This window comes from Cinclus cinclus, chromosome 16 (assembly GCF_963662255.1).
Source record: "Cinclus cinclus chromosome 16, bCinCin1.1, whole genome shotgun sequence".
In the NCBI taxonomy this organism is placed as follows: Eukaryota; Metazoa; Chordata; class Aves; order Passeriformes; family Cinclidae; genus Cinclus; species Cinclus cinclus.
Genome location: NC_085061.1, coordinates 6847216 through 6866779, shown reverse-complemented (window position 1 = coordinate 6866779; position 19564 = coordinate 6847216). Strand labels below are relative to the sequence as shown.

At 38.4% G+C, this 19564-nt stretch overlaps 1 protein-coding gene across 1 annotated transcript in view; it reads left to right on the top strand.

The window, feature by feature from the left end:
• The window catches only part of LMTK2 (lemur tyrosine kinase 2), a 41841-nt gene that overhangs the window by 15792 nt on the left and 6485 nt on the right, over positions 1 to 19564 (top strand). The window contains exons 4-11 of the mRNA XM_062503884.1: positions 1542 to 1615; positions 2184 to 2302; positions 3021 to 3108; positions 9823 to 9956; positions 13082 to 13166; positions 13814 to 13935; positions 15387 to 15536; positions 15784 to 18688. Coding sequence (XP_062359868.1) covers positions 1542 to 1615; positions 2184 to 2302; positions 3021 to 3108; positions 9823 to 9956; positions 13082 to 13166; positions 13814 to 13935; positions 15387 to 15536; positions 15784 to 18688 — 3677 coding nt within the window. The remainder of the gene's footprint in view (positions 1 to 1541; positions 1616 to 2183; positions 2303 to 3020; positions 3109 to 9822; positions 9957 to 13081; positions 13167 to 13813; positions 13936 to 15386; positions 15537 to 15783; positions 18689 to 19564) is intronic.

Genomic DNA, 19564 nt, shown 5'->3' with positions numbered 1-19564 from the left:
GTGAGAGAGCAGAACTGCCTTAAAGCCACTTCTCTAGATTGCTGTCATGGTATCTTTGTATACTTAAAGGATTTGAAGTACCCTGGCACCTTTGTGACTTCTGCTCTTTAGTGGTTTTCTTCATGGTTAAGTTGTCACTGGATTTTAACCACCACCCTTAAATAGAAATAAGAGTGAATCCTTTGCTTGACAGCAGTGCTACTGCTCAGGTGCATCATTTTCTTGATGGCACTGTAGACTATTTGTGCAGTAAATGTGATCTTGGTAAGACACAGCATTAGGTTTCATCTCCCTGTGTGATAGGGGTTTTGGAATGTGTTCTTTAAAATACAGTTTTTGTAAAAGGAAACTTAAGTGTCTTATCATATTATAAGCAGAGTTTAGCCTAAAGTAGTAACTCTCATATTGTGCTATTTCCCATAATTTTGCATACTACTTGTGTTGCTTGATCATTAGATGTTCAGGGAAGCTTCTAGTAAAATTCCTGTACAAATTTCAAGAAACTGTCAGTGTGCCTTTAATACAAATGACACAGTTGTACAAATGGCTCAGTATTTTAAAGAGCTGGGAAAAACTGAGTGAAAAAATTTATGTCAGCTCTTCTGTGTAGCCATAATTGTTAAAATGAAGCTGTCACAAGAAGTGTTTTACCAGAAGTAAGACAATGTGCCTGAGTACTTGGATAAAATGTGGTTGCACTGCTGTGGCCTTCACCATGCTTAGGAGCACACCAACAGTGAATTATACAGCTCTGTCTCATCCAGTACAATAATATTATTCTAAATGTAGTTTATGGAAATAAATTGTGGGCTAGAAGTCTCAGACAAGAAAAGGCTTTGTTTATATCAATTAGTGTTCCTGACCAGCTGGGCAGCAGAGGGATCAACACTGCTGAATCTCTTCTGGTGAATGAGGTCTGCCATTGTTACTGCCCATCCTCTGCCAAGATCTGGGTTTTCTCTTCTGTCTTTCTCTCTGGGCCCTTATGTGAAGTATTTTTAGTTGAAAAATGTCCTCCTTCCAGATGGTAGCTGCAAGTAGGGCAATTGGGCTGAAGAACAAAGCAGTCAAAACCTTTTCTCTTAGAATGATAACTCTGTATAACTGTAAATGTTAAGTTGTACAAACAGTGAGTTTTGTCTTGGGTTTTCTATTTTATTTACATAGGAGACTTTTTAAAGCAGGTTATTTTCTCTACACAGCTACAGGCTGTAGTACACTTTTATATTGGAAGCAGAACTTAGCCTCTTTGCTTTCTTGCTGAGTGTGTTAAAAACCTGTGAGTTTGCATTTCACCAGGACAGTTGCTGTGGTTTTGTTGGGAGTGTGTTCTGGTGTAGTTTAGAAAAGTTTCACTTGAGTGGTGTTGTCACAACATTACCTTCCCACTTTATGTACATCTCAGTAAGGTTTGATGCTTGGAATGTGTGCACCCAATTGGGAATAAATCTTGTAGAAGCTTGCATTATTTCCTCAGCAGTTGCTAACTTTGGCCATCTGAGTGGTTTGATATGTGTTATGTTTGTTTCATTGTGTGACAGATGGATCAAAGTCTCAAGTTGCACGTCAGAGTCTAAACTACATCCAGGAAATTGGAAATGGCTGGTTTGGAAAGGTGAGGAGTTATCTCTTCATATTGCATAGATTGAGACTTATTCCCAGTTGACTGGGCGTCTGTATTTACATTAAAATGCTACTAAAAAACCCAACACTCAAAAAACAAAACAAACAAAAAACCCCAAAAAACCAAAAACAACAACAACAACAACAAAAAAAAACCACACAAAGAAACATTTTAGTTGAAATTAGATATTTCCTTGCATGCATTTTTTTTAGCTGTAATCATGGCAGTAACCTGTGCTTTTAACATTTACCTGTAGATCCTTACTAGAGACTAGTTAGACATTTCACTTCCATGGATTTAATACATTTCTGGTTTTACTGATTGTTTTTAGAAAAAAAATTAAGTAAATAAGTGGTCTTCACTAGAAGACATGTTTTCTGAAAGCTGACATGTAGATCAGTTGTCGAGATTTAAGTATGTGTATTTAATTATCAAAACTATGTGTTTATAAAAAAGCCAGAAAATCTTTCCTGCAACATGTTTTTAGCTCTTGTTTTACTTTTGAGGAAGATTACAAATGTTTTTTCCCCTCTGATTAAAGGCACCATCTCTCTTTCAGGTTCTCCTTGGAGAGATTTACACAGGCACTAGTGTAGCAAGGGTAATAGTGAAGGAGTTAAAGGCAAGTGCAGGTCCCAAGGAGCAAGAGCAATTCTTAAGAAATGGAGAACCATATTAGTAAGTAATGTTTCACAGCTTCATTCTGCTGCAGATCAATTGTGGCTATTGCTTTTGTTTAGTGTTATTTTCTCTACTTGCCATGCTATATAACTGTAATGTTTGTCTTTAAAATGTGAAGTACACTCAACCCACAGTGAGCAAAAGTTGTGTTCACATAACTTAGTGTGCTTTACCTTGCATGGATGTGCTGTAAAAGATTGGTCAGTGAAGAGCTTTCTCTCCTTGGTGCTTTTTAATGTGCTGGCTATATTTGCATTCAGGCTTATGTTGTTGGCAGTTGTCAGAAGAAATTTCATGCCTTCTGTTGCATTGGCACAAGTGGTTTTGGAGCAATTTAGGAAAAGTAACTAATCTGGCTGGGAACTAACCTGGCTAAAAAAAGATTTCTCTTTTAGCCAGCTCTGTACCTTGATGTAGTTCATGAGTTGAATGCTTTTATTTTTGGTATGAGAGGTGGTGGGAGGGTGGGTGTGACTCTCATGTGGCAATCCTGGCTTTTGTGGGTTTGAGATCCTCTGAGTTTTGGTTGCTGTCAGTGATGCACTTCAGCAATACAAAGGAGTTACAAAGGTACAAATGCAATCTGTGGCTTTGGTACTTGCACCTTCTGTTTCTGCCACCCCCTCCAATGTTGTGTTGAAACTTCTGGTAGGGATTTCAGTGTGTTGCATTCTACTGTGATCTTCCTGGCTTTAACTGTATTTTTTCACTCCAGCATTCTTCAGCATCCAAATGTTCTCCAGTGTATTGGGCAATGTGTGGAAGCCATTCCTTATCTCCTAGTTTTTGAGTTCTGTGACTTGGTAAGTGCACTTACATGAGATGCTGCAGTTGTTTTTCCACTGGTGTAAATTGTGTGTGGTGTATTTACTGCACTTTGCTCATGAAATTATTATTTTGCTTTCTGGGAAGCTTTTTGATTAACCAGAATTTTAGAAGGCTTTTGTTTATTTATTTTTTAGAGGAACCACAATTACAGCTTTTTGTTTGTACTCTTTTCAGTTTGTCATGTATATTCTAAGTGCTTGTAGAGTGTTCTGAAGGGGCAAATACCTGTTCCTTGATAATGGAATTACCAGTTTCTTTCAGTCTGCCTTCAGCAAGGAGCTTGGAGGGCAGAGGGTGTCATAACAGGGAGCTTTTTATCACAGTCTAGTATCACATGCACACACCAACATTACATCCAAGATATTTGTGTCTGCAGTCTTAATGTGCTTTTATTACCATTTATGTGAAAATGTTGATTGAGTAAAATGGAAGAATTTCTGCCCTTCTGCCTTCTCCCCCACCTCCAGAGTGCCCAAATTTTACCCATGCAGTGGTGCTTTGTGCTAAAATGCAATGGTGAACTCACTTCTGCTATCATTCATGTCTGTTCTAATAGCTGGAATTTTCAATTTCAGTCTTCGTTCTCTTCCCAATCCTTTCTCTTCCATATGTACTCTTCCCTACATTCTTATCCTTTCCTTTCTTATGGTCTTTCTATCCCCCAAGTAACTGGCTTGTGCTTCCTGGGCACAAAAAGAAAAGCTAGGAACACTAAAGGGTGTTCCCACTGCTTTCAGTGCCACATGGTCCCTGGAATGAGAGGAACAGCACAAAGCCTTGCTTCAGCCACTGCATTCCTTGGAATGTTTGTGAATGTTGTGAGGAAAGGAGGGCTTTTGGACTGTGCCCAGCATGCAGAGCCATGAGAGACAAAAATTTGGATCCACGGTCTGGAAAGACTTTGTTTTATTGTAGCATAACACATTACTAAAACCAAACAATCCCCAAAGTCCAAGTGGCTGTCTAAACATTAGTTCAGTAGCTGCTTTTAAGGTTTGTTGTGTAGATGTCACCCAAAGCAGAGTTTCTTGAGAGATGCCAAGACAGAAATGAAGTCAGAACTGCACAGATGTCACTATGGAATAAGTATTTCAGAAATAAGATAGGTTTTTGCATTTATAATTTTCAGCAAGATATTTTTTACTAGTTTCAGTACTGCAGAATTTTCCTTTAGGCACAGGTGCAAAAATTTGCTTCTGGTTGCTTCAGGCAATTTAAATTAGTTAGCATGAACTTGAGTTTTTGGAGGAATATCACTTGATCTGTGACCTTAAATAACTGTATTTTTCCATGCTGCTCTTTTGCTCAATTGTATTAGCTGTGGTAAATTAATGAGGCAGAAGTGCTGATAAAATCCTTCTTTTCTGAATGGAAGAAATGCCTGAACTTTAAGTGACTGATCAAAGTGAAATGTTCTGGGTTTAACAATTAAAAACTTTATGCCTAAGGTTAACAGATAAGGTTTTTCATGGTTTTTCATAGTTCTTCAAGTGGAAATAGAATACTACTTGCTGGTTTTTAAACCTGCTATTCAAATTGGAGTTTCTTTAAGAGGCTTCTGGAAAGAGTTGCATTTTATAGAGTCTATCAGATGCACATCCAAATCAGATTTAATTGCTGCCATGTTTTCAGATAGTTATGTGATTTAATCCAACTTTAAATTTGAAGATGGAGTAGCTTTTAAAGATTGCCCTACTTTAGGTATACAGGAAAAATAATACCCTTGTTTGATGCCTGATTATTTATGCCAGAAGTTGTCATGATCCTGCAGAGTAATCTGGAAAGGATTTTACTTAAGGGGATAGAATAGATTTTCACTTTAACTGGGGGCAGTAAGCTTGACAGTTAAAGTGTTATCTTTACAAATTTGAGTGTAGTTAGGTAATTTCTTTGGAATGGAAAATAAATGTTTGTGCTCATGATTTTATTCCAAGTGAACTAAAACTTGGTTTTAGAAAACTATATATTACAGTCAGTTAAACATAACTTTCATATTAAAGTCTGGCTCACTTGAAGAGTTCTTACTTGGTAGAGCTGAATATCTCTTAGATGTGATGGTGTTTTTTTCTTTGTGCACACAAATACTGAGGGGCTGGGCAGACTGGGTAATGTTCCCCTTGCAGTTTGATGCAGAGATTGGGCCAAGTGAGCAGCTCAGTATCTCTGTACATCAATAATTTTTGTTGTGGTCCAGGGCCTGGAGTGGGAGGTGGCACTGTTGGGGTAAATGCAGAGAAGAGACAGGAAGGAAGGAGTGTGAAGGAAGCATGATGGAATAGATGATGTGGCTAAATAGGTTTTTTAGTAAAAAGGTTTTTAAGGGAGTGTCAGGAAGCTTTTTATTATTGCTGTTTGAATGGCACTTACTTGGATTTTTTAGATTTCTAGTAATCAATATCAAAGCTCCTTTTGTACCTTTTTCCCCCTGGAATTGGGTGAATTGGGTTGCATGGAGGCGCTTCCAAAAAAAAACAAAACACGGGAGTGATTCTTCAGCAGAAAAAGCATAAGGGCAGGTGGAGCTTCAGTGGTTGAATAAAGGTTCCAGTGTCTGTGGTGACCATTTGCTGAAATGGGGAGGATGAGAACATGGTCCTGTTCAGCTGCCAGTGGTTTAGTACCGAGCTAAAGCTCTCTCCCTTAGGATGTGGTGGTGTCTATATCCAGCAAAATGAACTTGTTTTAATCCCTTGTACTTGTGTTTAAGAATTCAATAGTTCTGAAAAAACATGGTGAGAAAATGAACTGTGTTGGATAGGAAGTTTTAGTATCTTCAGGTGACAAGTTCTTTTGATGCTCATGTGGCAGTGCTGACCTTGTTTAGCAAATTTGGCATACTAAGTAACAAAAAAATGTGGCTATTCTGCTGACCAGCACAGTCTGGAGGGTACAGAGGTTGTTTTAGTCACACTCCTTCAAACTCATAGCCTATCACAGTGTGTCCTCCTTTTGCTACTTCTCTTGCTTGGATTTGTAGCCTTTTTTGGGGCCAGTTGACCTTGTCTTGGCTGCTCAGGCAGCCCTGTTGGATTATCAGTTCCCAGGCTTCTTGGCATTGAAAGGTCTTGATCTGAGGCACTGGAAACTAGTGCAGAGAAACCAGAGCTGTCAGGGTGGCAATGCTGAATGTCAGGCAGGCTGGCTGACTTGTTTTTTTGGCCACAGAAACTTCTGCTACATTTGTTACACAAGATTGCTGTTTGCACATGCTAGAGCTGTTTTGGCTAACATTTAGTCTATTTTGTAATGTAATCCAAGTTGGTTTGTATCCTTTGCTTTGCAGAGCTGGGAAAGAAGTCATCTGTTGGACATAAGTGATTTAAGGCATTAAATTCTATGCTTTGCCTGTGTTAAAATTATTTAGAAAATAGTAAATATAACAAGAAATGCTCAAAAATGCCTCAGCCCCTTTCCCTATATTAGTTGCATTGTATGTTGGTGCAGTCTGCTAATGAATAGTTAACAGTTCACTGTTAAACATTGCAGAATGATGCCAGGTTAAAAATAGTGGTAGCTGTCTTATTAACTTTAATATATTGCTCAGCCCTGTGCGTGGCCAGCATTTTGTCAGCACAGCAAATCCTCTAATGGATTGACATAATTTATGAGTAAAAGGAAAGTTATTCAAAAGTGGAAGTTGCATGTATATTGTGAGGCTGATTTGCCTATCAAATTCTTACAGAAATTCTTCAAGTCTTGTAATTCCCTGGGCAGATGAGATCAGCAGGATGCAGTATTTGCCTGGAGTGCTCTGTAGCTTACTTTAGGGATGTTGCTTTTAGGGGAAGGTGTCTGCTTGCAGTGATTGGTTCTTTTTTTAAATTACTGCCGCTAGAAAGCATGTTCTCATCAAAAAAGAATCTTTGCAATGAAAACTTCATAATCAAAGAGTTCAGTGAGTCTATTTAATGATCATGGTCCATATGGGTATGAGCCAAAGAGCAGATTTATCAGTGGTATGTGGTTTAACAAAAAAGGGGACATTTGTCAGTTTGTGACATCTTGGTAGAATGTGTTCAGTAGATGTAATTTGGTAACTGCTTCACATTTTTAAAACCATCATCAGTTTTAAAACCATCAGAGCATTCTGGTCAGAAGGTCATGTCAACCATTTGGGTGTTCAGATGAACACAATATGGAACTTGCACAAACAAAAGGCTGCCAAAGAGTACTGACTGTAAGTATGCCCCCAGGTTCTGGCTGTTACAGAGAAAAGGTGTATTAAAACTTACACAAAAATGGCTGTAGTGAGAAGTATGGGAAGAAAGGCAAAATTTAGTTCTTCATGGAGTCTCAGGAGAGGAGGGGCAAGGCAGAGTGGCAGAGGAGGTTGGAGAGAAAGTAGAGCCTTCCTCAAGCATGATTGAGCTTTTTATATTTAGATGTCTCTGCAGTGAATTTTGCAGAACTGCATTTATTCTGATACATATAACCTTTGATATTTACTGTGTTAAAAAGTCTGTCAATAAAAGGCCATTTTGTGGCTCTCAGAATAGTTCAGGGATAATGTTGCTGTGTTGCTACTGTCTGCTTTTAGGCAGGGAAGCATCATAGGATAATTCAGGCTTGCAAGGAACTCAGGAGGTCTCCAGCCTCCTGCTCAAAGCAGTATCATCCTGAGGTCAGACTGGATTTCTCAGGACTTTGTCCAGCTGAATCCTGGAAACATCCAGGGAGTGAAACTGTGTGTTCTTTCTGGGCAGCCTGTGCTTCTGTTCGTGTCCTTATGTGAAAAACTGTTTTCCTTACACTCAGTCTGAGCTTTCCATGTTTCAGCTCATGCCTGTTCTCTCTTATCCTCCATCCATTGCTCCACAGGGAGGAGCCTGGCTTAGTCTTTAATAACTTATGCTGGACAATCCTTATGCTGAAGTCTTTCTTTCTCCAGGCTACATGAGCCCAGTTCCCTCAGCCTCTCCTCATGGTGAAATGCTCTGACCCCTGACTGTCATGGTGGCTCTTTCCTGAACTTGCTCCAGTTTTGTCTTGTTCTGAGCACAGGATCTGTGTGGTCTGACAAGTGCTGAGAAGGTGTTGAGACCTCCCCTGGGCTTGGCCCTGTTTGTGCAGCCCAGGAGCTGCTGCCAGTCTGCAGGCAGGGCATACAGGGCTCATGTAGAGCCCACCAGGATGCCCAGGTCCCTTCCTGCAGAGCTGGCCGCTGCTCCCTTTGTGCTGTTGCAAGGGATTTTTCCTTCCCAGCTGTGAGAGTTTGCATTTGTCTTTGTGGAGTTTCATATGGTCCCTGTTGAAACATTCTTCAGCATTCTTCAGGATCTTCTGAAGGGCAGTTCAACACCTGAGTGTGACCATTGGTTCACGTCAGTTCAATATAAGCAATATCCTTATAAAGCAATAGCAAAAAATATTTTATATTTTAACCCTGATTGTAGCCTTAATTAGACCAGAATGGGAACATAGAACCAGTATGTTTCAAGGTGCTGGATTTAATAGAAGTTGGTTTTCCTACAAAAATATGTGCCTACATGAATAATTTACTAAATAAGGGATGCCACACAGCACTGCTGTTATGAATGCACTTAAAAATTATCAAGTAATTCCTGTGTGCATTTCAGGCATCCTAAGAACTTAATCCACCTGGGACAAGCCCCAAGCAAGCAGTTGCTGTTTGAATTACAGTGTTAGAGTTCGACTTTCTTCGAGCTCTTGCTGCCACCTACAGTCAGCTCAGCTGGGTTTTCAAGGCTCGAATTCCTTGGGCTCTGCCATTTGGAACCTGCGTGTGTTACAAATGCTGTTCCTTTCCCAATTGTTTGGAACTCTGCTGTGGCAAGAGCTTCCTAGCCCAGGATTTGGGAAGACAGTGGACATAGACAGAGCCCAGGATGTTATGCTGGTGAAACAAGTTGTGATATATGTTGTGCAGTCCCAATACAGAAATGTCTTTAAAATAATTAGCTAATCTTTCAGAAAGTCTATATTATAAATAACAAAAATACGGGACTGCTGTGTTAAAAGTCAAACTGTAAGAAAATGAACAACAATGGCATGAGAAACTTGCTATTTTTCCCTTGCTTGGATTTTCTTGCTATATAAGTCTTCATTTTCCTGAATGTTTGGACAGTATTCAGTTATTTTCCTCTATTTCAAAACTTTTTTTTTTTAGTAGTTTATGGAGTGCTTCTATGGGCTCCTTAATTACGTGTCTGTTGCTCAGCAATGCCTGGGTTCAGTAAAACTGTTGCCATCATCAGAATTCTCTGACTGGAATGGGCTGTATTACCATGCTTTTTATATAGAAAGCTCTGGTGAACTGGCAGTGTCTGGGACTCTCTTCTCTAGTCTCTCCATTCCAGCCCCTTACAAGTTCCAGACAGACAGCTTTGCTGATTTGGAACTCTTGGAAACTCATTTCATTTAAAAGCAGAGGCTCATCAAGCTGTTTTTTTTTTTTTAATGGAAGTTATTAATGCGTGACAGATTTTATGTGGCAATCTGATCCAGGATGTTAATTACTAAGCAATTAGATTAAAAACCCTTAAGAATAATTCCATGTGACTTAGATGACTTTTTAAAGATCCTTTATGTAGACTGGAAACTTGAGCTTTATTTTATTGAGCATAAATATGGTAAATAAGTAATGTGGTCAGTTGGATCTTTATTAAAAATATTTTTTTCAGATTCAGCCAACATATAAGGCTAATAAATATCTTCAACTTCTTTTACAGGGTGACCTGAAAACTTATATCTGCAATGAGCAGGAGCACATTAAAGGAGAGTCTCAGATAATGCTGCTCCAGAGAATGGCGTGCGAGATCGCCGCTGGCCTCGCTGTAATGCACAAACACAACTTTGTGCACAGGTAGGCTCCAGAGAAATGCCACTCAGTCAAGGTGCACTCTGAAATTCAGCTGGGCATTTTCATTAAAATTCTGGGTTGTTGAAGATTGTTTCCACATGTGAAATAGCCTGAGGCATGAAGGAGTGATGGTAATGAAGGTGCTAATTGAGCTGCAGTGGTGTGGTATTCCAGCTTCACCTGCCTGAAAGCTGATCACCTGCTCTGTGGGTTTGCAGCCCATAGAACACAACCTGCTGCCAAGCCACTTCACAGGTAGTTGTTTGATTAATTCATTGCCAAGTCAAATGAATTTTGTTGATTGTGAAGGGAGGGATGTTAAAATTCAGTTAGAATGAATCTTACTTGCTGTGAATTTTTATTAGATTGTAGGAATTCAGAACTTCTCTTTGGTAATGTAACCTGTGTTACTAAAAATGGAAAAAGACCCCTGTTCTAATGCAATAAGGATGAAGCTGAGTTTAGAGAGAAAATCTGACTGAAAGGGGTATTCTCTCACTGAATTGTTATTCATGTAACCTTTAAATCTTCACTAAAGGGGGTAGTCAGATTTCAAAGTAATCATGCTAGGAGAAGAATCTTATTTCCACTGGGGGAAATGCTAGCTTTATTTTTAATTAATATAATTATTTTTAAGTAAAGTTAATGTAGCCAATACTGAAAGAATAGATTTTTCCTGCCTTTTGCAGCTACTATCATTCATGAAACAAGTTGACCAGAAAAATACCTTTTTTTTTTTTTTTTTTTTTTTGCTGTAAATGTAAAGGTGCTAAGGAGCTGGAAGTCATTAACCTCTAAAATGACTTAAATATTAAAGAATACTTGTTCTTCAAATGTGGCTTACCTGGTGAAACCTTGGGTACAGTTGCTTAGTCTATTCTCTGCTATAGGATCAGCACTTGCATCACTCTTTCAGCAAGTCAGGAGCTTCTGTTGGAGCTTATCAACGCACATCTTGCTTCTTAGGGAAGGCAGAGACCTTGTGTTCAGGGAGAAATGAACTCTCACACCTAAGTCTTAGAAGGTGCAGGGTTTAAAACAGCAGCAAAGCCCTGAAAAAAACCCCAAAGCCCAGACTCAGCTGGTGGCTGATGAACAAAGCTCTTTTAACCCATGTAACAATTTCAAATGACTTGAAGGTAATACCAGTTGTACCTGTCTAATGCAGGGATGAGTTTCTTGTCTTGCAGCAGCATGGCTCTGTAGATATTAAATTTAACAGTACATTTTGAGTGAAATAGAGATAAACTTGTTAAATAATTAATCTGTGGATCTGCAAGATTCTCGTTGTAATGTTTACTTCTAGCAACACTATCCTGATGCTGTCAGAGTAAGTGGTAAAGCTCCAGCATCAGTGATTTTGTTGTTAGTGGTAAATTCAAGCAGCCAACAGGTTTTCTCTTCCAGGATATTTATTTAAGTAGTATAAAACAATCTGGCAAGCTCTGGGACATATTTGAAGGTTATAGATGTGTTTCTGACCTGTGTAGTTCAATGACTCTGGGAAGGAAAACATCATCATCTTTCTTTGTAGCAGACAAGCTGTGGCTTTCAGACCATTTGTACTTCAGAGACTTTTTATAAGCCAACAGAAGTGAAGGTGGAGTTCTTCCAGGGCACTTAATTTCCTGGTCCCCTCTGTGAAACTGAGAAGTGAAATATTTGAGCAATTAGTCTGCTGAGCTCTTTACTGTCGCAGCCACAGTTCCAGGTTCATTAAACTTGCATAAATTTGAGTTTGCACAATGGGTTTCCTAAAACTACTTCTTTGTATTGTTACAGCAGCCCTGCTATTTTGTGAGTATTTATGGTCATGTTTATGGTAGAAACTAGAAACAAATACTGTGTCTGTTGAAGAGCTTTGTGATTTGTTTATTGGAGGACTTCTATGAAATACATTACTTTTTCTGTAGGTCTTTTTCAAAGACTGTCTGTAGTTCTGGTTCATGTGTAATGTATGGGTTTGTTACTTAAGGAACTTACTGTAGATGTAAGATATTACTGGTTGCTCAGTATCATATTATAAATTATTATTGAAACCTAGTCTGAATTGCTGATAGATTTTGCTTATGACAATTAACGTGCAAGCCATGCAGTGATAGGTGTGAAGAGGGGTGACATCACTGTAGCATGTGAACAGCACACATAATCTCCATGAGGATTGAGAGCAGAATGAAATAACTGCATGTAGATGCTCTGTGTAGTTTGAGTGCTTAAGAGTCTACACCACTTCTCTAGAGAAGTGACTGCAGCTTGAACATTTTATACAGGGCAGCATAGTAGTCTAGGGGTTTTGTATGAAATCTTTAAATGTGATTGCCTTGTCACTGTGTTTAGTTTTCTTTGGATTCCAGATTGCAGAGTCTGCTTAGCTCTGTGGCTCTAAACTGGTCCTCCTTTGAAACGGTGGGAGTGCCCAAGGGAAATCACAACCTTTTGGCCACAAAAGAAATCTTGTCCAATAAGTCCTCTCTAAGGAGAAACCCTATCAGTGTTTGTTTTTTCTGGTAGTGATGAGTGTTTGTATAGAACTGTAGTGGCCACAGTATTCCAGTGAGATATGGAATCAATTGCTGGCATGTTTCGGTTCTAAAACTTAATAAAAACATAAGCAACAAGAAAACTATCTTATTGTTTGGTTTAGATCACAACTGCACTTTAGAAATTACTCTCCTTGTGCTGGGTTTGCACTGCATATGAGTTGGTCATTCAGAGTGCATGGACTGGTTTAATTTCCTCAGAAGAGGATCGGGAAGGGAGATCCAGGAGCACAAGTTTATTGCACCCAGCTTGCCTCAGCCTTCAGCAGGATTGAGGTCTATGGGATCAGCCTACAGCTCATGCACAGAGGATTGCTGAAGTGTATCTAGAGTAGATGCTGAATCCTTAGAACTGGATTTTTGTGTTACTGGTCTGCTCCTGTTACTTGCAACTGTAACCTGTAACTCTGCATAGGTCCTTGATTTTTAGATTCTAAGTTATTTAAAAATAGTTTTCTTGGTTTTTCATTTGATGCTTTGAACTGTGACCTGACTGTTGAAGAGTTGTCACTTCTGTTAACCCTTTTGTCTGAATCTGCATTGAAGACATCCTGGTTTGTCTCACTGTTTATTTGTTTGCATTTGCAGTGACTTGGCCTTACGGAATTGCTTCCTGACATCCGATTTAAATGTCAAAGTAGGAGATTATGGTATAGGATTCAGTAGGTACAAGGTAAGTTAATCTTGCCATGGACCGCTTTTTTAATGGATTCAGGAGCCAAGTTATAACAAGGGTGCTTGATAGTTGGAAACTGATACTAGATTGTTCTTTATTTGAATAATGAACTTTTGAAGTATTACTGGCAAATAACTATAGGAAATACATGTACCAGTATAGGTACCTTTATAAAGATGAGTATAGTTTATGCTTTGGGAATGTTCTGCTAAATCTGCTCTTTTTTGGTCCTATTTACAGTAGTCTTGCAACATGAACAAACTAGTTTTAATGTGTTTTAAGGACACATTTGAAAGAAGAGTTCGGATTTCTTAATGAAAATATTCAAAATACAAAATATTAAAGTATATCAAGAAAGTGAAAAGTTAAAGACATTAATTAGAACATTTTGTAAGTACCAAACCTTAAACAAGAAATCAGCATTCAAGTTTATGCTATGCAGTGACCAGTGACTAACTTTCCTCCATAGCATTATTCTCTGCTACTTGGGGAAAATAGGACTTTTTTTTTTTTTTAATTCTAATTTTTTACATAGGCATCACATAAAAATATATTAAGGAAAGGACTGTCATTGTCTGGAAGTTGATCCAGTGTATGTTCAGCCTTTTTGTTTTATTTTTTCTTCCTTTTGATCAATAATTTAGGAAGATTATATTGAAACAGATGAGAAGAAACTCGTTCCTCTACGATGGACTGCACCTGAGTTAGTAACAAGCTTTCAAGACAGACTGTTATCAGCAGAGCAAAATAAACACAGTAACATATGGTATGTAGAAGATTTTAAAAAATTTCAGTGAGTGTTTTCAAATTTTACATAAAGGAGTAAATTATATTTAAATTAGCCTGATACATCAGATGTGTAGTGGGCAATCTCTGTAAACCTGAAACTATATCCTGCTTTGGAAAGATGCTTAGAAATCTGTTGAGAGAAAGTCAGAGCAAACAAAAATGTTCAACAGAATAATAGGTGTTTATATTAATAAAAAATACCTTCAGATGTTTACAAAGGAAAGAAATGGTAAGTGATTTTTCCCAGATTAAGTAGCTGTGACATAAAAAGTTGATCCCACTAGAGCCTGATGAAGTTCAATTGGTAGAACAATGACATTTTAATTAAAATGCTGTGTTCTTGCTGCAGCATTTGAGAGCTGCAATTAACTGATGGTTTCTGCTGCCAAAGAGCTGGTAGACAATGGCTGGTAAACTCTTGAAGATGAACATTTTTGAAACTGCCAAGTTCCACTTCGGTTCTCAAGCCCAAAGAAATTTGGATAATGGAAATTGTGGATTAGGCTGACATTTCTGAAAACATTGTGGTTAATTCCTGCTTTATATTTGAAGGATATTAAATAGTAAACTAGGCTTTGTTTGGTGTTTTAAAAGTAAGGTTGCAGAAAGCAAGTGGGGTATATATAGAAAGTGTAAATTTCTGTAAAATCTGAAGGTAAAATGTAAAAACTGCCTTGCTTCCATCCTCCAAGGAGGCTTCCTCAGCTCATACTGTTCATCTGGACTACAAGCAGCCAGGGTCTTAAGGTTTTCACTTATATTTCAGTACCTCTTATGCAGAACTGCTTTGAACAGGTTTGGACTAGATGATTCCAGACACCCCTTCCAATCTAAATTATTCTATGTGAGGAGTCAGTTACTTTGCATTTTGAGGACAGAAAGATTCCCTGAAGATTAGCATTGACTGTAATCAGTGAAAATGTGATTAGTGTTGGATACAGTACAGACACAGCACTGAGCAGAGGCAGCTTTTGACCACTGCAGCTTGACAATAAGGAATTCTATGAACTCTGGAACAAAGATGACTTTTCTAACAGTTTGACCTATAAATGCAATTTCTCATGAAAGCTTTTTCTCTTCTGTTGGACTGACTGTAAGGTTTTTAAATCTCATTTCCATACGCCATATTAAAAAAACCCAGTATTTTTTAATTTTTAAATTGTTGAAAATATTGTATATGTGGAGGTTTCCCATGATCAAATAATTGGAGACCTGTATTTTGCCCTCATTGTTACTGCCTTCAAGCAACTTTATTCTTCAGGCTTTTAGCATTCTGTCAATATGAATTAACAAGTTCTGAAGTTATTCTAGAGACAATGGGGAAGAGTATTTATTTCTTCTTGCCAGTTATGCTTTGCTTATCCTTTCTTAGAAAAGCCACTCTAAAATAGTTCTGAGAATGCTCTGTCATTTCCTGCTCTTCTGCAGGTCGCTGGGTGTGACGCTGTGGGAGCTGTTTGAGAACGGTGCTCGGCCTTACTCAGACTTCTCTGACAGGGAAGTCCTAACCCATGTCATCAAGGAGAAACAGGTTAAACCCTTCAAGCCACGTCTGGAGCAGCCATACTCTGATAGATGGTAAACTTTGAATGTTTCTATTTATTCTTAAAGCTGCTGAAGATGTTTCTCAAATGAGTTCTCTTGAATGCTTTGAAATTGCTACATGAAAACTCAGCAAGCAAGCCCTAGATAAAGGGAGTAAAAGGACTTGCTAGAGATGGAAGTTCCTACCAGTGATGCTGCTACTCTGAGGCTTGTTAGGTGTCTGAATTTTTAAATTCCTTTTCACTGTGACACCTATTGAAGCATGTTTTTATTTGTATAGGTATGAAGTTCTGCAGTTCTGTTGGCTGCCTCCAGAAAAGAGACCGACAGCAGAAGAAGTGCACAGACTTTTAACTTACCTCCGCATGCAAAGCCAAAGGGACTCAGAGATTGATTTTGAACAGCAGTGGAATGCTCTGAAACCAAACACCTCAAATAGAGAAGCAAGTAATTCTGCATTCCCAATCTTGGATCACTTCACAGGAGATAGACTTGGCCATGAGCTGGAGGAAGTTCTGACTGTAACTGAAACGAGCCATGGTCTGAGCTTTGAATACATCTGGGAGGCAGCTAAACATGATCACTTTGATGAATGTGGACATGTGAATCCTGATGAAGCCATGACCTACACAAGTATTTTCTATCCAGTGGAGGTTTTTGAGAGGTCACTTTCAGAACAAGGACCAGGAGCACAGGATGGAAGTGGTCAAGAGGCATCACTTGCTGTCCCTGGGGTGTTGCCTGTGTTTGATGCACACAAACTTTCTGTTGGAAATGACTACTATATCCAGTTAGAGGAAAAAGGAAGTGGCTGCAACATGAATTTTGATAACCAGTCAGTTGTATTAACAACAGAAGTTGATCATCAAGAAGCTGTGCAAGAAAAAAGTTCTCATTTCACAGTTCTCAGGGATCTTGATGTTGAAGAGTCTAGTACTGATGGGGACTTCTTCCACTACAATACAGATCCTAAAGAGAAATATTTGCCTGCTACTAGTAGTCCAGAAAGTCCTTTCCACAGTATATTTAATGACATTGATAGATCAGAAGAATTGACAAACAGAAAAATACTTGGGTTTGCTGATGATTCTCCTAAAGACTTTAAACCAGCTGTTTTGAACTCAAACACAGATGTTAGAAAGACAGTAGGCTGTTCTGAGAAGGAGCATTCTAGTCATGCTTCTGAAAATGAAACAGTTTCCTTATCTGAAAACATCTCTAACCAGTCAGATCTGGTAACTTTAGAAGAACTTTCTGATAACTTCTTATTTCTTCAAGAGAAAAACTTATTAACAGGGTTACTGCCTAACAAAACCAGCAGTGATTTTGGGCAAAACTCAGATTATGTTCTGAAAAGTATATTAGAAACCTCAAAAAGAAACTCTATAGAGCCTGAGCCTGTGCTGGCTGAAAATGCACAGGTCTTTTCTTTAGTACAGGAAAGTCTTAGAACAGTGAAAGATGAAAATTTTAACCCAGTGACAATGAATAAAGATCCCAGTTCCCAGTCTCAGACTCCTGTAGAGATGCAGGCATCCTCTAGTCCACCCACAGCACATAATTCATGTGATAACTGTGCAAATCTTCCTATTTTGAATGATGAGGGGAAATTTCTAAATGTAGAAGTGAATGAAGTCATGTCCTGTAACACCGATGTTCTCTGTCAAGAAGAGCTATCTTATAATGCCAAAAATAATGTTGGAAACAGTCCATGTTACAGTGTTGCTGTTGAAACAGATGAGTGTGAGGCACAGATGAAACAGGGAATGCTTTTTAAGTCTGATGAAATAACTTTTAATAGAGAAAAATGTAGTGATCAGGAAGATAGGAAAAGAAACTTGAAAGACAGTTCTCCTATATTGAAAAAAAAAGAATGTTTGTTGGAGGAAATACAAGAAACACCAAATCATTTTGAGAACTGTAAAAATGTTCCAGAAGAGGTGACCTCAATTTCTGTTGCTGCTTCAGATTGTACAAGTCAGGATAGTCTTTTGGAAGACAGCGCGTCTCCTATACAAGCTGTAGAACAAGCCTTAGAGACACCTGATTCTTTGGATTCTTTAGATGTAAATGAGGTTTTAGAATCCTTACAGACTCAAAGTTCTCAGAAACTTTTGCCACCAGATAAACCTGCTGACAGTGGCTATGAAACAGAAAACCTGGAATCTCCAGAATGGACTTCCCATGTCCCTGTTGAGGATGCTTCCAGTGTGGATACTGCTCTGTGTGTTGTGAGTGAGAACAGTGTCAGCACTTTGCCTTCTAATCCAGTCATCATTGTGTCAGAAGCAGCAGCTTGTTTGGATGCAGTGAACAGCAATTTTGAAATAACCCCAGTAGTTTTTCTGGGTGGAAATCAAAACTCTTACAGAGACTCAGCCTATTTCTCTGATAATGATTCTGAGCCAGATAAAAAAACAGAAGAGTCTGTAAATCTGTCCAGAGAGGCTGTGTGTGTTGTTTCCTCCAACAGAGGAGAGAATCACACTGAAGAGGTTTGTGGTTTTGAAGAGAGACAGCAAACCTGTGATGTGAGGAATTACCAGGGTGAGGATAATCAAAACTCAAAACTGCAACTAAACCACAATTTAGAGATGGAAGAGATGGATGAAAGGATGCAGGGGTGTCCTGATGAGTGGGCTGAGGCAACTCTGACTTCCCTGGAAATAGTCATGGAAGGGAACCTGAGGGATGAAATAAAACTATCTGAGACTTCCCATAAAAGTGTCTCTTGTGTTGGCACTAACACTTCAGAACTCCTTTCACACAGAGACTTAAAGCCTGTGCACAACATGGCTTTAGATCTGAGTAACAGTGAGAAGTCTTTCTATCACACGGAAGGACAAAAACTGAAAGAACCAGATATTGAAGGAAAATACCTTGGCAAACTCAGCGTGTCTGGAATGCTTGATTTAGAAGATGGCGATGATGCAGATGAGGAAGATGAAAACAGTGATTCTGAGGATGACATGAGGACTTTTCATATGCATAGTCTGAGTTCTGACAGTGAAGATGAAACTGTGCATCAAATACCTGAGATAGTTACTGACAAAGATGATGGAAAACATTTGAGAAGCTTGTTGAAACTTCCAAAACCTCTTAATGAAAGGCACCCTGAACTTTGGAAAGATGAGAAAAAGGCTGTAACGTTCTTTGATGATGTGACAGTCTATTTGTTTGATCAGGTACCCTTTTTAATTACTAAGTAAAGGTTTTATTGGCTTGCTTTTTTTTTCTTCTTCCTTTAAACAAGGAGTAATTGAATAAATTGCTTAATGTTTGGGAAAACCTGATTACAAAAGTACCTTTCTTGTTTTGGCAGGGTTACAGCTTGTTCATGATGTGGTTTATTTTTTCTTTATATATTAAGGCTATAAAAGAATAAATATATGTAAAGGAATAATATTTATATATAAATAAAAAATTCCTTTGTGACTTGGGTAGATGCAATTTTGTGCTGCTGTTAGAATAGCAGCACTAATCTGAAGTGCAGGAGGGTTTTGCTTTGGTTGCCAGATGCTGAATCTCTATTGACTGCATGTGCTGAATGCAACATGATTTTAGTGATGTTTTTCTGCTGTTTAAATGTATTTAGCTTGAATATGTGAGACAGCATTGCTATGAACAAGATTTAATTATTTTGACAGAATATTGTTGTAACTTTATAGAAGTAGCTTATCTGTTTTATGAGTTTGAAGTCTTTAAGATACTTTTATAAAAGAAAGGAAGAAAGCAAAAAAACCCAATAACTAAACAAAAAAAAAGCCCCAAAATTCAAACTGAACTCTGAATCTTATGTTAGTTAGCACTAAGGTAAATTTGTCTGAGATCAAAGGTAAGAGCAGTATTTAGATGGTAATGCTAATTTTTATTAATTCTGTGGGGTTCGTGTTCAGTGACACAGTGATCTGCTTATAAAATTCAAGGTTAGTTTTGTTTCGCTATCAGCTTTATCAATTTTTAACTTCTGTAACTGGATACAGAGGGGATTGTATTTTAGCATTATGGCAACTAAACTAGTCCAGTGAGTTTAAAAGAACAGTAACATTGTCAAACTTTGG